Source organism: Herpailurus yagouaroundi, unplaced genomic scaffold (genome assembly GCF_014898765.1).
Source record: "Herpailurus yagouaroundi ecotype Mexico unplaced genomic scaffold, PumYag 28, whole genome shotgun sequence".
NCBI lineage: Eukaryota > Metazoa > Chordata > Mammalia > Carnivora > Felidae > Herpailurus > Herpailurus yagouaroundi.
Genome location: NW_024412376.1, coordinates 21,604,422 through 21,623,650, shown reverse-complemented (window position 1 = coordinate 21,623,650; position 19,229 = coordinate 21,604,422). Strand labels below are relative to the sequence as shown.

At 39.0% G+C, this 19,229-nt stretch overlaps 2 protein-coding genes across 4 annotated transcripts in view; one reads left to right on the top strand and one right to left on the bottom strand.

Annotated features, from left to right (window-relative positions):
* PALLD (palladin, cytoskeletal associated protein) overlaps positions 1 to 19,229 on the top strand; it is a 421,495-nt gene that overhangs the window by 383,692 nt on the left and 18,574 nt on the right. For 2 of the 3 annotated variants that reach the window (XM_040470895.1, XM_040470909.1), the window contains exons 12-16: positions 6,085 to 6,220; positions 9,877 to 9,975; positions 10,955 to 11,005; positions 12,163 to 12,384; positions 16,616 to 16,765. In XM_040470895.1, coding sequence (XP_040326829.1) covers positions 6,085 to 6,220; positions 9,877 to 9,975; positions 10,955 to 11,005; positions 12,163 to 12,384; positions 16,616 to 16,765 — 658 coding nt within the window. The remainder of the gene's footprint in view (positions 1 to 6,084; positions 6,221 to 9,876; positions 9,976 to 10,954; positions 11,006 to 12,162; positions 12,385 to 16,615; positions 16,766 to 19,229) is intronic. The other variant, XM_040470903.1, reaches the window with a different exon arrangement.
* Positions 16,760 to 19,229, bottom strand: part of CBR4 (carbonyl reductase 4) — a 98,753-nt gene continuing 96,283 nt past the window's right edge. Inside the window, exon 5 of the mRNA XM_040470925.1 lies at positions 16,760 to 17,073. Coding sequence (XP_040326859.1) covers positions 16,952 to 17,073 — 122 coding nt within the window. The 3' untranslated portion in view covers positions 16,760 to 16,951. The remainder of the gene's footprint in view (positions 17,074 to 19,229) is intronic.

Genomic DNA, 19,229 nt, shown 5'->3' with positions numbered 1-19,229 from the left:
ATGAGTAGGCAAGTTTTCGGGGTCTGCTGTGACTGATGATGATCTGCTGAAATGTCTGCCCCAGGAACAGGTCAGAATCAGACCTGCTCATCTCAGATGGCTCTGTACCAAGTAGGTATAGTGAACACACATGTGTGAGTATATCCTTTAAAGAACCCAAAAGGTAACGTGAAGAGAACTTAATATTTTTATAGTCACCTATTTTCCTTTAAGAGTTCAGTTTATCCATTTGTACTCTAACAGCTTGGGCTTTGTCATAGAATTTAGTAAGAAAATAGAATTGATACACAAAAATTCAGTTTGGGTATCTTGGGCTCTTTCATATATTAATTCACATATTACATTCGTGGATATGAGGGATACCTAAATGCCAACATGTTAATGATTTTGCTTCCTCTGAAATGTTGTGGAGTTTAGTTATTATTAGATATCACTGAATATGAGAAGAGGAGAATAAGAGGACTTTCAGAAGTTGTATCAAGGGCAGGATGCTTTCAAGATTATTCAGTAGCCAAGAAGAAAAGAAAAAGAAAGAAAACCTCCCAGGATTTGGTGGTGTTTGAATCTGGAAGATTTTACCTTCCAGATGCATGTGTGTGTGCTTGAGAAGTTCTTACCCCCAACCACATGAATATTATTTTAAAATGTTAAGTGACTTACTGTTTAAGCTAGAGTAAACAGATCAGTAATATTTTTTGCACAGTTGGGCTGAATTGTGTATACACTGAAGTATTTATATTTCGTGTGGGAGGCTTGCATGAATTGTTTACTGGTTAAGATTTGCTTCTGAGGATGAGTTTTTGTGAAGAGTTGTGGTTTTAGTAACAGTTTACTTTGAATAAGCATTTAAGCAATTTCATCTTTAATTGTACAAACCATCATGAAAGGAGATCACCTCTTTGTCATCAAATTCTCTTGTTAAAATTTCCTAATGAGTTGTTGCTCTTCATTTATCAAAAGTGGTGCCACTGGGGAGAACCAGCCACAGCCATCTTACATTAGGCTCCAACAAAGAATTCGTCTTACAGGAAAACAAACTCAGTTGCCGAAGCTCTGCCTCAAAAACTTACAACTATTTTTCTTTTCTACTGTAACATTATATAGGAACCCTTAACTCTGTGCTCAGTTTTTAACACAGTTGCTTGAAGTGTTTTCTGAATTATGTCAGTCCAAATGAGATACTCTCTGAAAAAAAAAGGTTCCATATTAAAACAAGGGTGAGAAATATTGTGTCCTGCCCCTCTTTTCTCAGGGTTCACAATGCCCTGTTGACCTTGCCACGCTCATTCAGGCCCTGAGACCTTTGCACTGCCTCGCTCTCCCTCTAGTCTTCACTCTGTCACTTGGGCCTCAATGGTTCTGTCATCTCTGACCTGTGATTGACTGCACTGTGTAATACAGTCATCCACTCACACTCCCGTCCTTTCATGGCACTTACCACCTCCTGCTATGCCCTTCCTTTCACTCTTCTATTTCCTTTCTCTCTCTGCCATCCCCACCATAGAATATAATTTTTCTGAGTTCAGTCCCTTAGTTTTACAGGAAAATAAACATGGTATTGCTAGCACTCAGAACACAGCTGAACACTGAAAAGCCAATCAATAAAGGTTATTTGCACCTTTTTGGAAATTGGTCAAGAGTTCTTGGCATCTTTTTAAACTCCTTTATGTCTTTCATTCCGTTCTCCTTGGCCAGTTTCATCTCTGTGATTCAGTTCCATACTGGGTAGTTTCTGTTGGCCTCTCCAGAGCCCCTCTTAGTATGCCAGGCACAATCTAAATACTCAATATGTATTAGTTCATGTCATTTTCCTAATAACCCTATAGGTACATGCTATTAATACCCACATTTTACACTTTACAGAGGATGAAACTGAGGCACATAGACATAAGTAACTAGCCCAAGCCCCAGTGTTTTAGGGAGTAAAAAATAAGAGATTGTCCCTTCTACACCTTTAGTCATGCTGATTCAGAATTCCTTCCTCTCCCCCCCCCTCCCCACCTGTCTACATCCTTATGATGGTTCAAGATCCTGGATACTGCCTCTTTCACAGAGCCTCTGCAGTCAGTCTAGCCAGCGTTCTTTCCTACTTTTTTTACTCCTATTGCTCCTAGAATCACCATGACATAGTTTGTTCCTTAATTTATTCTCCAACTTATCAGCCCCTTGAGATCAAAGGTCACCCATTAGGATTTGGCTATCTTCTTGTCACATAGTGTTGGGACTACAGTGATGTAGCTTTTTTATTATTTTTCGTTTTTATGTATAGAACTTCTGCCTAGAATTCCAAGATGTCATCAGGTGACACAATTGCTTGTCTTACAAACCAACTGTTGAATTTCAGGCTTAACAGAACTCCTATTGATGCTTGCCTAGCATTGTGCCTTGCTGTATACTCAGTAAATATTTGTCAGTGACTGTTAGACATTTAAAAATCTTTTAGTTGATTGATTTGATTTCAGTGTTAATTGTTCAGAACCAAGAAATTATGTGTACCTTAAATTCTGTGAGTCAAAGAAAATGTCTTTAAAATGGCAGGGAATAGAGATGAAGCAAATGCTCTTCTAATGCTTGTGATCTTGATACACTTAGGGAATCACCTTGTTAAGAGAAATATAGAATGGCCAGGGTTTTTATTTGGGTCAAAGAGTAATTTTAATTGTACTCTTTGAAACAGTAAAATACCTGGGTGGCAGGGATCCAAACCAAGGTGAATGGCTTCTCTATGAAATGTCCTAGGGCAGGTGTTCTCAAGTCCCTTAAAGAGTCAAAGATACTGAGAACTGCTTTTTAAGCAACAGGACTTATTCTGTTGTGAATAGACAGGTGTTTACTTGTCCAAGGGGACTTGGGGCTGTCTTTTACAAAAGCAGTTCCCTGTTTATATTGTTTAGATGATCTGTTCTGCCCTTGATAGCCGCCCTTTGCCCCTTTCTTTCTTATTGGTGCAAGGAACATGGCTCTCAGTGTATTCTGCCTGCAGAAACACAGTGAAGCTTCTGTCATCAGAGGCTGCTCGTCATCACGGAGTTGTGCAACTCATTTATGTTGTCAAGTGTAAAATAATGGGAACCTGTGTGTTCCCAATAATAAGTGATGTAACACAGAGCTAGCTTTAATGTTGCCTTTCAGGTGACTTCAAAACCTACCTCTTCCAGTTCTCAGATGTAAGGCTTTAGTCAAAAGCAGTGTAGAACTTTTTTCCCCCAAAACTATGTAATTTGTATTTGTTCTGAGCCTAACTTATTTACATGTGGTTTGATTATATGGATAGCTTTGGCATAATTTTTCTTGCCTGAGGAGGGAAGAGAGAGGTCAGAAGTGAAGATAGTGCATCCATTCACTAATTCCATGAATGTTATTTGAGGATCTGCTGTTTGGCAGGCATTGTCATGGACAAAAGAGGCATGGTGAGAGAGGGACAATTTAAAAAGAACGTACATTAATAAACTTTGATAGGTGCTATGAAGAAAACAAACATGTTACAATACAACATGGGTAGACTGGGTCAGGGTCCTCCTTTCCAAGGAGACAAAAAAACTGAAGCCTGAAGGCTGATGACACCATCTTGAGGAAAAAAAGGAAGGGAGAAAGGCTCCAGCTCAGGGAAGCTGGCAATGTGTGCACATTTTTGTTAACCGATTATATGGTCCTAAAAATTGAGGTTAAAAATCACTATTTCTATGGCTCTTGTTGTTAATATGTCACAGCTTCACTGCCCAGCTCCTTAAAATTCAGGATCAACTCCCAGTGAGTAAGATACAACGAAGTTTGACCTCGTTCTTGATATTCAAACACAGGATATCACAGTATTTTCTTTAATACCAATGTTTAACACCCTCCCACTTGAACTTTGGGGCAAGTGACTAGAAAGAAAGGACCTGGAAAAGCTGTCAGGGTAGTTTCTGTTATAGGTATCAGAAGATTAAATGCACATGGTTTATTGATTTACATAACTAGTATGGGGTCAGGCAGTTCCACGGTGGGTTAAGGGCTCCAGGGTCTCTGTCCTTCCAGATGGTCATCATTAGCCCCTTGTGGTCAGCATGGCTGCAGCAGTTTTGCGCATTTCCTTTTGACATAATGGCAGCCATTGAAAGAAGAGGCGTATTTCTTCCTGTGTGCTTCTTTTTAGAGATGAGAAACTTTTAGCCAGAGCACCTCCCCCTCTCCCACCCTCATTTCTCCAATCTCACTGGCCAGGGCTCCATCACAGGTCTCTGGCTACACTAATCACCATCCAGGAGATTGGGACCACTCAAATTAACTTAGATCACTCACCCCTGAGTTTGGGGAGGTGGTCACCTTGGGGAGGTGGTCACACTGAGGGGTGAACACCCAGCAAAATCAGGGGAAGCTCTGCAAGGAAACAAAGGGGAATAGACCAGAGGAGCCCAGGCCTCAGGGCTCAGAGTATTACTGATGAGGGCCGAGCACACAGCTGTTACAGGATGCTTATGCTTTCTCTTGCATATTTAGTGATTGGCTGTTTCCAGCATTTTGGGGTGAAATGGTGAGAAGCAGAGGGTTTGGTGAACTTCAGTGTTAAATGACATCCTCAGCCTTACTAGTGCTTTCTACCATATCAGTAAGGTGGTATCAGGCACAGGATGCCTTGACTCATTTGCAGTAAACCTTTTTTTTAACTTAGAAATGTCTTATCATAAAACATATAAGCTAAATGAGGAAGCATATACAATGTATATATATAGTCTAAAAGAATAATAATAAAAGTCATACCTGTTTCTAGTATCTTTGAAGGTTCCCCACATGACCCTCCCCAGTCGTATTCACAACTATCCCTAGGAGGTAACACTACCCTGAATTTCAGAGTTAATCCTTCTCTTGTCTTAATGGTTTATATATGTGTGTTTCCCTAAGTTTCTATCTCAAACTTTTTTATGAATCAGAATCACCTGGAGGGCTTAAGACACAGACTGCTGGACCCTAACCCCAAGGTTTCTGACTCAGCAAGTGTGGAGTGAGTCCAAAAATCTGCATTTCTAACAGTTTCTCAGGTGACACGGAAGCTGCTGGCCAGGGACCACCCTTTGAGAACCCCTACCTTGGCAGAAGACTGCTGAGCTTTTTGCCTGTTTATAATTGGAAGCATACTTTATGTATTCTTCAACTTGGCTTTGTTTTAGCTTAGCATTATGTTTTTGAGATTCATCTTTGGTGATAGGGTAGCTATGAGTCGTTCATTTTCACTATTGTATAGTATTCTCTTTCTGTTGAATCTTTACTCACAGCCCTGTGAGGGCAAAGGAAGAGAAGTGGGAAGCAAATTGCTTACAGCACCAACAAAAGCAATACCACACCCATCAAGCATCCAGCCCCAGCGACCCCTGGCTCACATGTTCCGACGTTGTTGCTGTCCTTGGAAAGAAACATTCTGAGGTGTCACCTGAGAGCCCTAGGCTCTCCAGGGGGTTTAGGAGGCTTGGGGAGTACCCTGCAGAGCGGGGCCTGCAGACCTTCCAGGGCCCATTAGTATAAAATAGACCTTTTATAACATTGACCTCCTCTAATCAAATCAGGATAGAAGGGAAGGTAACAAACGATATTTGCTTAGAATGAGCTAGACACTTTGTTGAATAAGTTGATTACAAAGGATCAGAAGGACTGAACTTCTGAAAGTATGAAAGAAATATGTTCTCTTTGAACTCTTCTCAACAGCCCTATATGGCATATATTTTTATATTTGTTTATAAAACATGTTAAGAAACTATTCCAAAGTCACAAACCTAATACAAGGCAGAGCCAGATTTTAAACCTGTGATTACAAATCGTTGTCTTTTCACTTTACATTGCTGCCTCCCTGGGACTGAAACACAGGCCTGCCCTATCCTTGGCATGTATCTGACCACCTGAGACACTCCCTAAGGCATTTCCACTTTCTCTGAAAGCTGGTTCCAATTAGTGTTACCTGAACACTGCAAGCAGCTTTCATGGTTCCTTCCATAATTAGTTGGAATAGATGTAACATTAGAAAAGAGTGGGATACATTGATACATTGTACTCTCTTTGTTGAACTTGAATGCCTGACAACTGACCATATTGTCTTGTGCTTTTGTCCTACAGGGGATTTCCAAAGAAAGTCAATAGAACCGCTAGAATAGCTTCTGATGAGGAGATTCAAGGCACAAAGGATGCTGTCATTCAAGACCTGGAACGAAAACTTCGCTTCAAGGAGGACCTCCTGAACAATGGCCAGCCGGTATGGAGAGACAGATTTGGGGCTTGTACTTGGAATATTAGCTACCCACATCAGAGAGCTCTTCCCTGACTTAGGTTCTTGCAATCTGTCCATGAAATGATTTCATTACCCCTAAACCTCAGTGTTCTTCTTAGCATTATGGCCTGAATCTGGGGGAAAGGGAGGAAAGTAGAAAGGCTTCCCTCTACTCAGCCTTCACTGTTTCCTCCTATTCATGAAAAACATTCTGGGAGTGAAGATAGCAAGTTGGAGATAAAGAGGAAAGGCTGATTTTAAGGTGGGGAGTAAAACAAAGGAGGAATTGCAACATTACAAAGAAAAAGGAACAGACCTGGGCTGGGTAGGAGGGGGAAGGCATGCTCTGGAATGATTTGTATCTAAGAAATGTATTCTAAGACATGTACTGCTTCTACAGAAAAACTATCTTCACTAAGGAAACAACCCCTGAAGTCTAAGACTGTCCTACTAGACCATAAATAGATAATGATTCAGTAATGAAGGAGTAATGCTTGTTCTACAATATTGTTCTAGTTTGTCAAAGCCAGACAACTAAACTCAAGAAAAAAAAAAAAAGAATTACATTTTAAGGGGGCAGAATTGTAGAGCAGGTTTAGTATAGTATCTATATGGTAGATTTGGGGCACCTGGGTGGCTCAGTCAGTTAAGCATTCGACTTCTGGTCATGATCTCACAGCTCATGAGTTTGAGCCCTGTGTCAGGCTCTATGCTTACAGCTCAGAACCTGGAGCCTGCTTCCGGATTCTGTGTCTCCTCTCTCTGCCCCACCCCCACTCATGCTCTTTCTCTGTCTCTCAAAAATGAATAAACATTAAAAAAAAATTAAAGATAGATAGATAGATTGATAGATAATTCCTCCATTGGACTTAAATGTTTTCTCATCAGTTTTTTTTTTTGTTTGTTTTTTATTGACCCTCCTCTTACCACATCCAGGTTATTTTTAAGGGGACAGGAAGAACAAGTCTCACAAATAAGATTTCCCAGGTGAAGGAAAGGAGCCTTTTGTGGCTTTATTTTGGAATTGCCACTGGAAAAATTTGCCTGGCTCTTAAGTAGAAGAAAAGGGCGTCTTTGTATAAAATCTCCTTCTCAGATACCTTTTTCAGAGTAGAAAGCTCTCTATGTTAAATATGTTTTCCAGGAATTTTAATTATCTCACATTGATAAATAAAAATGTGAGAACAGACCATGTTTGATTAGAAAGGTGGAGGATGGAGGAGGGGTGCTGAATGCTGCTTTTAATTATTAGGGCATCCTAATCTGAGTTCAGGAAGATTAAAATTCTAATGAGATCTTGTGTTAGTCATTCATTTCATTGAGAATAGAAGATTTCCACAAAGGGGAAATATTTTTTCCCTGAAATAAGTAATTGCATGTGTAAATACACATACGCAGGAAGCTTTCCCTGCTCCGTCAATGAAAGCCTTTGAAAGATTAAAGCAAATACTTACGGGAACTTACTCAAGCCAGGTAAAGGCATTTCTCCAGTTTTTTGGGTTTTTCTGGACCTTTGTTTAAATATTCCTTATGGGCTAAGATTCTCTTGGTTAAAGAGTCTTAAGACTTCTATAGGCTGTGATATCATACTGTGTATATTATGTTATATATTTATATTTCTTTGTTTAGCAGTGAATGACATTCACAAGTCCCATGGATTTCCACATTTGAGAGTTTAAAAGGACAACTTTTTCCTAGTATTGCGTATTATTCTGTTACTTATTTTTGTCCTCTGTAGACAGGGCTTGGATAGCCATATAGCCTAGTGGTTTAGAAACAAAACTGAAGTAAATCTGGCTTTTAATGGTAGCAAGTACATTGTGGGAAAGGAGTTAGTATCACTAGTTGATATTTCTGCTTATAAGAAAGAGAGTGGAAAATATTCCACTCCTACCTTTGATATTGCTACAGCTCTCCATGAAAACATTAGAGGCATTTAAGAGAGCAGGTATTTAAAACTCCTTGTGAAAACTTGAATTCAATGATTCTTTAACAGATGTGAGAAAATTAATTTAAATAATAACATAGTGGCCTGAGACAGCCCATGCACGAAACACCTGCCTCTACCTCTTCTTGTCTTCTGCCTCTTCTTCAGTAAATGAAATAATTTGAACTTCGGGACTGTTTGTCATTTGGCACTGACTTGTTTCACTTCCCGGTTTCAGCTGGGACTAGAACCAGCAATTACTGGAAACTGTAAATTTATTCAACATATTTTCCTGATTAGAGAGTTTCCAATAGAATTTGCATCGATGTTCAGAAGTTTGGAAGCTTACTGAAATAACTTGTCTATTTTTTCTTTTAAGATTCCGTCTTACTAATTCTCTCTTTTGAATAAAACACTTGTTTGTAAAATGCCCTTCGTGGGACAGAGGGTCTCTGAAAGTTCCTCCTAGAACTGTCAATTCTAAGGTTTTATAGGACCAACACTCAAAAGCAGGAAACAGCCCACTGGACAGAACAAACACGTTGGCATAAGAACGGCCCCGCAAATATGTTTTGGCCGGATCCAGAGCACCGGCTGCTAGACGTGAAAACTTTATCACTTTCTCTGCCTGATGGGCAAGCAATCTGCATCTGAGTAGAATCTCGAATTGTGGAGATTAGCTTTGGCAAGTGTCCCTCACAGTCCTTTTGCTAATTCAGCCATGTGCAGTCATTCTCTGTGGACTATTATATTTGCCTACCTTCACCTGCCACACAGACAGCCTGGGAAGTGCCTTTAGAGGTGAGAACCCCGAAACAGAGAGGATCATCACTGCCAGCTGGTCTAAAATTCCTTATCAGAGGCTTGGAGCTGACCAGGCTGTTTTGAAGCTGTGGATGGTTATGAAAATAACCTTTCCTTAAAAAAATACTTTGCTATTTGAATATCTCTTTTGTCTATATATTTACCATTAAAGATTGGTATATGACACATATTTCCTATGTGGTTTCTGCCTTGTTTGCTTATTATATTCACCTTAAATTTGTGCTGTTTCAGTCAGTGGCTCTCAAGATTAGTTACCTCATATCCCAACACTATATTAAGCCACAAAGACCAGAAGGAGAGGTGACAGACTGAACAACTGAAGGAAGGGAAAGAAAGAGACTCCTTTTATATATAGGTATCTGAAGGTTGAGGGGAAAATAGTTACAGAAAATATCAAAACTCATTTTTTAAGATTCTTTTTCAGGGTGCCTGGGTGGCTTAGTCAGTTAAGCTCTGACTCTTGATTTCAACTCAGGTCATGATCCCATGCTTTGTGGTTTCATGCCCCATGTCGGGCTCTGTGCTACTCACAGCATGGAACCTGCTTGGGATTCTGTCTCTCCCTCTCTCTGCCCCTCCCCCGCTCACATTTGCTCTCTCTCTCTCTCAAAATAAATAGATAAACTTTAAAAAGTGTTTGGGGCATGTGGGTGGCTTAGTGGGTTAAGCCTCCAACTTGGTTCAGGTCATAATCTCATGGTTTGTGAGTTTGAGCCCCACGTTGGGCTCAGTGCTGACAACTCTGGAGCCTGGAGCCTGCTTCAGATTCGGTCTCCCTGTCTCTCTCAATTCAGTTTAAAAAAAATGAATAAATAAAATTCTTTTTCATCAGGCAGTATATAATTGTGACTTTTCTAATTTTGTCTTTTTTGTGACTTACTTTGTCTAGAGGTTAACATATGAAGAAAGAATGGCTCGTCGATTACTAGGTGCTGACAGTGCAACTGTTTTTAATATTCAGGAGCCAGAAGAGGAAACAGCTAATCAGGTACTGTGTTCATCTAGACTTTTTTTTTTTTTTACGTTTATTCATTTTTGAAAGACAGCACAAGCAGGGGTGGGGCAGAGAAAGAGGGGGACACAGAGTCCGAAGCAGGCTCTAGGCTCTGAGCTGTCAGCACAGAGCCCGACGCGGGGCTCGAGCTCACGAAACATGAGATCATGACCTGAGCTGAAGTCGGACGCTTAACCAACTGAGCCACCCAGGCACCCCCATCTGGACTTTTTAGAAAAATAATAATTATTCTGTTCCCTCTCCCCATAGTCTTCATGGCCACTATTCTTGGGGCCAATTCTGTAGGAAGTAGAGGGCAAGTCAAAGAAAAGCAGTATTAACATCATCAATCAAGGTCATAGCTAATATTTATTGAGCACATACCATGTGCCAAACAGTGTGTTAAGTGACTGCTAGAGTTACTGCAGTCGGTGATAACTGTTCTTTTTATCTTCCTGTTGATCACTTTATTCTCCCTTCAAGTATCTTTCTGTTTTTGCTGTCCTGTGCTTTCATGCAAAATCCTTTTGTGTGGAGAAACATATTTCACTGAAATTATTTGAAACAGCCGGTGAATATTTAGTCAAAGTAAACTATTTATTTATAGAAAAATTATGTCTTTATTTTCCTTCACATATACATTTATACGTCACTAATCAGCAGAAAACCTAAAATGCTATTTTTGTTCCCCCCAAAAAAGTCACTGCATGGATTTGATGTAAGCTGTTTTATAATCTGCACTGTTTCTGCTTGGAGTTTCCAAATGTAGTCTCAAGATTAAAGAAGGCTTTTTAAAACCTGTTTAAATGATCAAGTCAACTCTTATAGATGTTAAAAAATGGATCTGCCTTTAATATCTGAAGATTTTTCTGTGTTAAATATTGCTACTGCAAAAATTTCACTTAAAACTAGGTATCTTGCTGGATTCTTATTTCTGTCACTAGTCTTCACTTCTTTTTTTCTACCATTACAGGAAATTGGGTCTCCTCATGCTTCTGTAGGGAGTCCTCTGGATGGTCAAAAGGTTAATAAGCTTTTCACCTTTCTTCTCCTTCTGGTCTTTCACTGTATCTGTTATCTCGTGGTCTTTGTTTGCCTGCATATCTATCTTTCCTGCCACATCTTAATTGGAAATACTATGACCAGTGTCTAAGATCAGATGAACAAAATTACTGAAGTGTGATTTATGTCATACATTTATGAATTTGAATTTGCTTCTGTCACTAGTGGACACTCTGAACTGTGAATTGTTTCTCATTTGTTGTACCTTTCTAGGGATAAACGTGCCCATTCTTAAACTGATTCATTTGATAGTAATTAAAACAACTCATTTGCAGTTTTATTCATACTGTTGTATTTCTTCCCTCAAGACGACAAACTTTTTTTAACGGTTGAGTAACTTCTTTAAGGAAAACCTAGCTGAAACATCTTTTATTTATAATTAAATAGAGAGTATTTTCTAATGGGCTGCCTTGTGTTCACTGTGCTTTGTAAGCAAGAGAACTGTAGGGTCCTCCTTGATCACCACAGGATGTTGATGGGTACTTTGTTTTTGTCTTTTTAATCACAGTTTTGACTAGACTGCCAATCCCATTTTTCTTTGAAACATTGGTGGAGAATAGTTCCTAATAGCTGCACAGCTGAGGAGGAGTTCAGAGGCTTTGTGGCCGAGGACTGTTATGAGTGAAAAGAAATGCCATTTTTCCCATTATTCATTTGATAAAATGCTATGTAATATTGCAGCTGCTGGCCACATGTACTGTTACCCTTCTGAAGAGCTGCACCCCCCCCCCCCCCGCATCAGCTTTTACTCTACAGAAAGAAATCAGTGTTCCATCAGGTTTTATTCTTATGAACAGTTTGAGAATATAAAGCTGTTGCCTTTTTCTTTCTTTCCCCCTACCCCCCAAGAGACAAGAGAAAGAAATTCATCTTCATAGTTTTTTGGGGGAGGAGGATGATAAGACTTGAAGACAATTTGAAATATCATATATACTTACTTCCAGATGTTTTTTTGTTTTATATGGGACTGAGTTGGGCTCAGACTTGTTTTTAAGCTCCATGGTAAAAATATCACTGTCTTCTGAGTGCCTTATTGGAGGGGAGGGTAAGACTCATGAGACACACTGTACCACAAGAAACTGAGGTTGCTAACATGACCTTTATTTTTACCTGATGTAGGAATACAAAGTCTCCAGCTGTGAACAGAGACTCATCAGTGAAATCGAGTACAGGCTAGAAAGGTCTCCTGTGGATGAATCAGGTGATGACGTCCAATATGGGGATGCACCTGTGGAAAATGGAGTGGCACCGTTCTTTGAGATGAAACTGAAACATTACAAGATCTTTGAGGGAATGCCTGTAACTTTCACATGCAGAGTGACTGGGAATCCAAAACCAAAGGTAAGCTAAAAACATGGCTTTTTAAGAGTCCTGTTTTCTGAGGAAGAATTAGGCTTCAAAAGTACAGCATGTATAATAGGAGGAAGAGATACAGACTACCTTTCTCAGTACCCATGATGTAAAATGTTTAAAGTACTATTAAGTTCAAGGCCTTCCTCAGGAGGCATTAGAAACCAGAAAGAGGGGCACCTGGGTGGCGCAGTTGGTTAAGCGTCCGACTTCAGCCAGGTCACGATCTCACGGTCCGTGAGTTCGAGCCCCGTGTCAGGCTCTGGGCTGATGGCTCAGAGCCTGGAGCCTGCTTCCGATTCTGTGTCTCCCTCTCTCTCTGCCCCTCCCCCGTTCATGCTCTGTCTCTCTCTGTCCCAAAAATAAATAAACGTTGGAAAAAAAAAAAAAAAAACACAAAGTGGCCTGACTTTAATCGATGGTCATTGAGCTCCTCTAAACTTTCAGTCCCTCATTTCTAAAAAAAAAAAAAAAAGAAACCAGAAAGAGCAGAAGAAGGGTAGAGTTTGGGTTCGAAGAATAGAATAGGAGAATAACAATTAAATAATTGACAAGGAGCTTTTCATACACCTACATCATTTATTCCTCATGTGATTTTATCAGTGTCACTCCCAAATTACTGATGACTGAACTACGCTCAGTGAGGTTTAATCAACTTGCCCAAGGTCAGGGAGCTGGTGAGTGGCCAGGCTTGAACACGAACCCCATGCTGTGTACCATACAAAGAAATAAAGTTTACCATGGATTATAAAAACTTCAGGTCTTTAATCTACAAAACCAAGCCTTCCTGTATTTATAAAGGGGCTAGAGGCCAGAATACTGTTGAGAAAGGATAATCAAAGGAACTTCTGACACTCAGGTAGTCTAGGCTGACCTAGATGGGAGCCCTCTTTCTACAGATGCATGGAAATGCTAGATAAAGCATTGCCCTGTCTCTAAAGGGAGACAGGAATAACTAACTGCTCACTAGCCCAGAAAACAATGCACAGATTACACTTTTCCCTAGAACTTGGGAGAAAAGAATAAAAAAGATACCCATGAGAAACTGAAACTCCTAATTTACTTTAACACATGATATGGAGCCAAAAGCTGAGAAATTAATATGAAATTTAGTCCAGGATGGGTTAAAATCCTTAAGTTTCTGGCAGAAGCAAGCAAAAACTGCCCTATAGAACACTCTCACAATTTGGGGCATATCAAACTTCTGTAGAGTAAGAGGGAGGAAAAAGAAATTCACAGTAAAAACTTACAGACCATAGGAGAAAATAAGCAACAATAAGGAGAATCAATAGCACAAGAAACAAGACAATAGAAGCTTAAGTATTGTGCAGTGTTGGGTAATCTTAAGCAAACTGTAAAATACCTGTGTTTAAAATGATTGAAACAATGTTAAAAGAAATAGAAACTTCAATGAAAAAAACAGGAAAGTACCAAAGGCCAGGCAAATTTGTACAATAAGCATATAGAAGGGAAAATACACTCACTGAAATTAAAAGTTTAACAGTGGTGTCATAGAAAAAAGAGCAAAGAAAATAGCCTTAAAATTTTACCTATGTATCCCCCTGCTAATAAAATGAGACTTTTAAAGTAAACTGTTGTTAGAGAAAACTTCTTTATTCTTGACATGATTTGGATAATTGCTGTGTATTCACAAATATGATATCCAATGCACATACTAAAAATAAATTTGCAGCTTATGAATGAAACTCAACAAGATATTGTTGTTTCCAAATATCTTAAGCTTCCAAAATATTCACAAATCCCTTGTTATTTTTAAATCTTACTCAAGGCTTAAGATCATTGCTTAAGTTCTAAGATCACCGATTCTTATTTTAAAAAACACCATGTTCACCAGAAAGATGAGCTGTTGTTTTTAACATAATTTTGCATTTCTGGTATGAATTTCAATGTTTCACAGCTTTAAGGCTTAATTTTTTAAGAACGTTTTATTGTTACATTTTCTTCTTCACCTTTCCTTCCTCCTTCCCCTTCCTTCCTCCTGTCCTCACTGCCGCTCTTTTTCTTCCCTCCCTATCAAAGTGTGGAATATTCAGCATGTTCCAAAAAATACATCCTTTCTTTTAGCTTATGCTTTAAAAAAAAAAAAAATTCTGCCTTTTACATGCTTGTTCTGACTGAGACATGAGAAGGTTGAAAGGCGTTTCTAGTTCACCCTGTTTTCATCTTGTATATCCTCTCCTTCCCTCTCCATCAACAGTCTTGGTAAAATTGTTGGACTGTTTCCTAATTCTCATTTGAAAGTTGTAGTCCAGATATAGCAGAGGTGAGGAATAGGATTAAAGGAAAGAAACAGTTCTGAAGAACTGGCATAGTGGCCAGAATGCAAAAGGAGGAAACTGTTCTAATCACAGCTTCTGGGTTCCATCAGAAATAATAAAACCACCAAGCAGAGAATGATAATTATGAAGTATCATGCTTTACATAATTTAATTTTTAAGACTGAGAGTTATTAGTCTAGTTGGTGATTCATCTTTAGTTCTGCGGATTAACAATACAGGCTGTAAATTTAGAGCTAATTGAAAAATGGGGGTTGGAAGAGTTACAGCAGTCAGATCCCGATTATTCATGCCCTTATTTAGTGCTATATATTTCTAGCCTGTCCTTTCTTAGAAATGTATGTTTTGGAAAGATTTTTCAGATTCAGAAGCTTTGATAGAGAGTTGAATTTGAATGCCAGTTGTGGTCTCAATGTGCATTCTGATTTACATTAAGGAAGAAGCTCATTTTAAAAACTGAAGGCTCTAAAGGAGGTTTCTTCTGTTAGGAATGAGTTAGGAAAGCTTGAGTTTGCAAGGAACACAGATGACAACAGAGAACTTGTTGTGGCTTTAGAGAGGGGGATTTGTTTAGTTCCCTAGCCAGAAGTCTGGAGGCGGGCTGATGGCAGGCGTTAGTTCTGCATCTAGGCCATGGTAGGGCTGCTGGCACTGTGATTCATCATGATGGCCCTGTGTCTCAACCGTCCAAAATAATAACTAAATCATGAGGGATCTGCCGGCCAGTGATTTTATTTAAAGATGACAAAAGGTAGGAGGACCTAGGGAAGAGGTAACTGGACCATTTTAAAATGTGTTATTTAGTCCAGATTTATTTTTACTTTATTCTTCACATTTAATTTTCTATCAAACCAAGTTAAAATATTATTGAAAATTATTGTAAGTTTAAATACTACTGTGTTTTTTCTTAACATAGTGGGGAGAACTGACAAACACTCAACTTTGAGCATATGCTCCTTGGCCCAGAATGAAAACAGTAGGCCTCCACCCACCACCAACCCTTAACTGTTGCTCACTCCTCACTGCCATTTTGTCTAACACAATTCAGTGGAATGGAGTAAGGAGTCTGTTACTGTTCTCTAAAATAACCTTTTTGGGGCACCTGGGTGGCTCAGTCAGTTAAGCATCCAACTTTGGCTCAGGTCATGATCTATCTCACAATTGAGTTCAAGCCCCGCGTTGGGCTCTGTGCTGATAGCTCAGAGCCTGGAGCTTGGTTCGGATTCTGTGTCTCCCTCTGTCTCAAAAATTAACATTAAAAAAAATTTTTTAAATAAATAAAATAAAATACCTTTTTACCTTTACAAGTAATATTTTTAATTCAGTACATTTGAAAATAGAAGCAAAAATGGAAAATGCCTGTGAAGCCACCCCAGAAGTTATTACTGTCAACGTTCAATCTAGATCCCTCCAGATAAATAATATGTAAAAAAATATGTGAGTAATATGTGAATACCTACTTACATACATACTTTTTAAAATATAAGGATGTATCATTTTTTAATTTTTTTTTAACGTTTATTATCGAGACACAGACAGAGCGTGAGCAGGGGAGGGGCCAGAGGGAGAGGGAGACACCGAATCTGAAGCAGGCTCCAGGCTCTGAGCTGTCCGCACAGAGCCCGACGCAGGGCTCAAACTCACGAACCGCGAGATCATGACCTGAGCGGAAGTCGGACGCTTAACCGACTGAGCCACCCAGGCGCCCCAAGATATATCATTTTTAAAAACTAAAATAGAATTAAACCTGTTTCTCACGTACTTTTTTCGCTCAAAAATCAATTTCCTGTTCAGATGTTCTGTTTAACATTTTAACATGAAAACTCAGATCAGCTCTGCAGATCACACAGTTATTCCTTATCAGTCCCCCAAACAGAGTAATACTACACACATCCTTAATCTTTAATCATTGTTTCCTTTCACAGATCTATTGGTTTAAAGATGGAAAGCAGATCTCTCCAAAGAATGATCACTACACCATTCAAAGAGATCTTGACGGGACCTGCTCTCTCCATACCACAGCCTCCACCCTAGATGATGATGGCAATTACACAATTATGGCTGCAAACCCTCAGGTAAAGATTAAGGGTATAGGTCTGGCTTCAGTTCTGTGCATAGTGTTTACAGGCATTTATTTGAAGAAAGGAACTGTTTAATTAAAAAGGTGGAATCTTATTTCTTTGACTTGAAATAATTTTCCCAAATTTTACATCCATCTGGATTTCAGAAGATAGAAAAATTCTTTATTAGTATCTATTTCATCAGGTGTTTTTCACATGAGTAATTCCAGTGTAGACGTGCATTCTTTCCACCAATGTTACTGAGGGCCTCATAGGTACACTTATGCAGGTGATGGGGTTGCAGTGCTGGACAGAAGAAAGTCCTGAGATAGAAAGTAAGCCAGTAAACAAATACATAAATAATATAATTTCAGATGGGATTAAGTTCTATGAAGGAAAAAAAAAGGAGAAAAGTGTAGTGAGTGACATATATCAATAGGCTGTAGTAAAAATCCTCAAAAAAGTAAAATATTTAAAAGAAATACAGATACACTTAATTCACTGGAATTTAAGTCGTATATAAGTGTAGATAAATTATAATTTTGATAGCATCTACATATGGCATTCAGGATTATTTGTTTCCATCCAAATGTTTTCTCTTGTATTTGCTCTTAGATTTAGGGTCAAAAAACCAGCTGACTCCTTTAGAATTTAACAGGCAGCTACTGGTACCAAGTCCCCAGTTCAAGCCTGCAGATTCCTTTTTGAGTACTGTATGTATTTGATACACTTTGCTGGGTACAGAGGATGCAAAAGTGAGTAAGGAGTGATTCTGTACCTTAAGACCTCCATGTGTGACAGGGTAATTTTACAAAGTCAGCAGAAGTCACTTTAAAAAAAAAAAAAAAGAAGCTAAAATTAACAATTATAGAACTAATGAAGATTGTCCAGTTATGTTTTTTAAATCTCTGATCTATTTATATCATTCCATATTTCATTATTCCTTTAGAAGGAAACATGAAATGTTAGAAAATGATACAAATAATTTCAGCAAAGCTTATAGACCTCTAACAGTTTGTGCAATGTTTGTCCTAATATTACATTGTCATATAAACATCTGTTTCTGCAATACTACTAAGATTAGAATGGAACTCGAATTCTCCACAAATCAGGTTGTGAGGGAGCACAGCCGACTTCACTGTCACAGTTTCCATGGTAAATATGCACTTTCTCCAGGTTCCAGTTTTTCGATCGGTGAATACATGACCATCACCTTGAAAAATAGTCAAAAGCGCAACTCTTATTGAAAGTTACATTTTATTTTTTTTTTATTTTTTTTTTTAAATTTTTTTTTTCAACGTTTATTTATTTTTGGGACAGAGAGAGACAGAGCATGAACGGGCGAGGGGCAGAGAGAGAGGGAGACACAGAATCGGAAACAGGCTCCAGGCTCTGAGCCATCAGCCCAGAGCCCGACGCGGGGCTCGAACTCACGGACCGCGAGATCGTGACCTGGCTGAAGTCGGACGCTTAACCGACTGCGCCACCCAGGCGCCCCGAAAGTTACATTTTAATACTTATTTGTGTTCATATTTGGAGGATTTGAGGGAACAGAAGTGCAACTTGCTTTTTTTTCTTACTGTATTTTCAGTATGTTTCCTTGAATATTATTAACAAATTTCAATTCTCAATTTTCTGCCTTTAATTAAAATAATAGAGAGCTCCACAAAATCCAAACTTTTTCTTCATGCTGGGTCCTTTGTTCCTCTGTCCCCTAGAAAGCCTGGGATATATTATGGAGTTCGAATTAACTGTGTTCCAGCACTCCCCAGTGCTGGTCCCGATGTTAATTTTGAGGCATTTTTCCTAGCGAATGTTTTAAACTGTTACTGGAGTCAGCGGTTTTATAGAACAAAGAACATAAATGTAAAATTGCAATTATGAGTCTGCTTCTAGTCTTCTTCAAATTATACTAACCTAGTTTTACATATGGAAAAGTTCTAAACGGGGAAGGACTTGCTGCTCATGGCCAATGGCAGGGTGCAGAGTTGGAGACTGCGTGCCAGCCTCTGAGCATTTAAACTACTGACAAACTAGTTGAAGTCATTCGATATCTATTGAAGTCATTAGATACAGGAGGGCTGCTGAAGATCCCCTTTGTAATACAGAAGAGGAGGAAGGGAAAGAAATAATACCACAAAGGCCAGAAATATCGGACAGGGTTGATGCTACCGAAGAGCCTAAATGTTGTCATTCAGGGGTTAAGAGCATGAACTCTGGCATCAGACAGATCTGAGTTGAATTTCTATCTCTGCCACTCACCACCTATGTGACCTTTAGCAAGTGGCATAATTTCTCTGTGCCTATTTCCTCTTCTGTGAAATAAGAGTAATAATATGGATTTAAATAATATACTTGGTTTACCTGGCATATAATATGCTTTTGGTAAAAGCTAGTTATTGTCATTATTTTAATTCAAAGACACTAATAACCCTGTCTTAAAGCAGCAGCCCTAAACGTTGGCAGGAGCCTGTGGAAT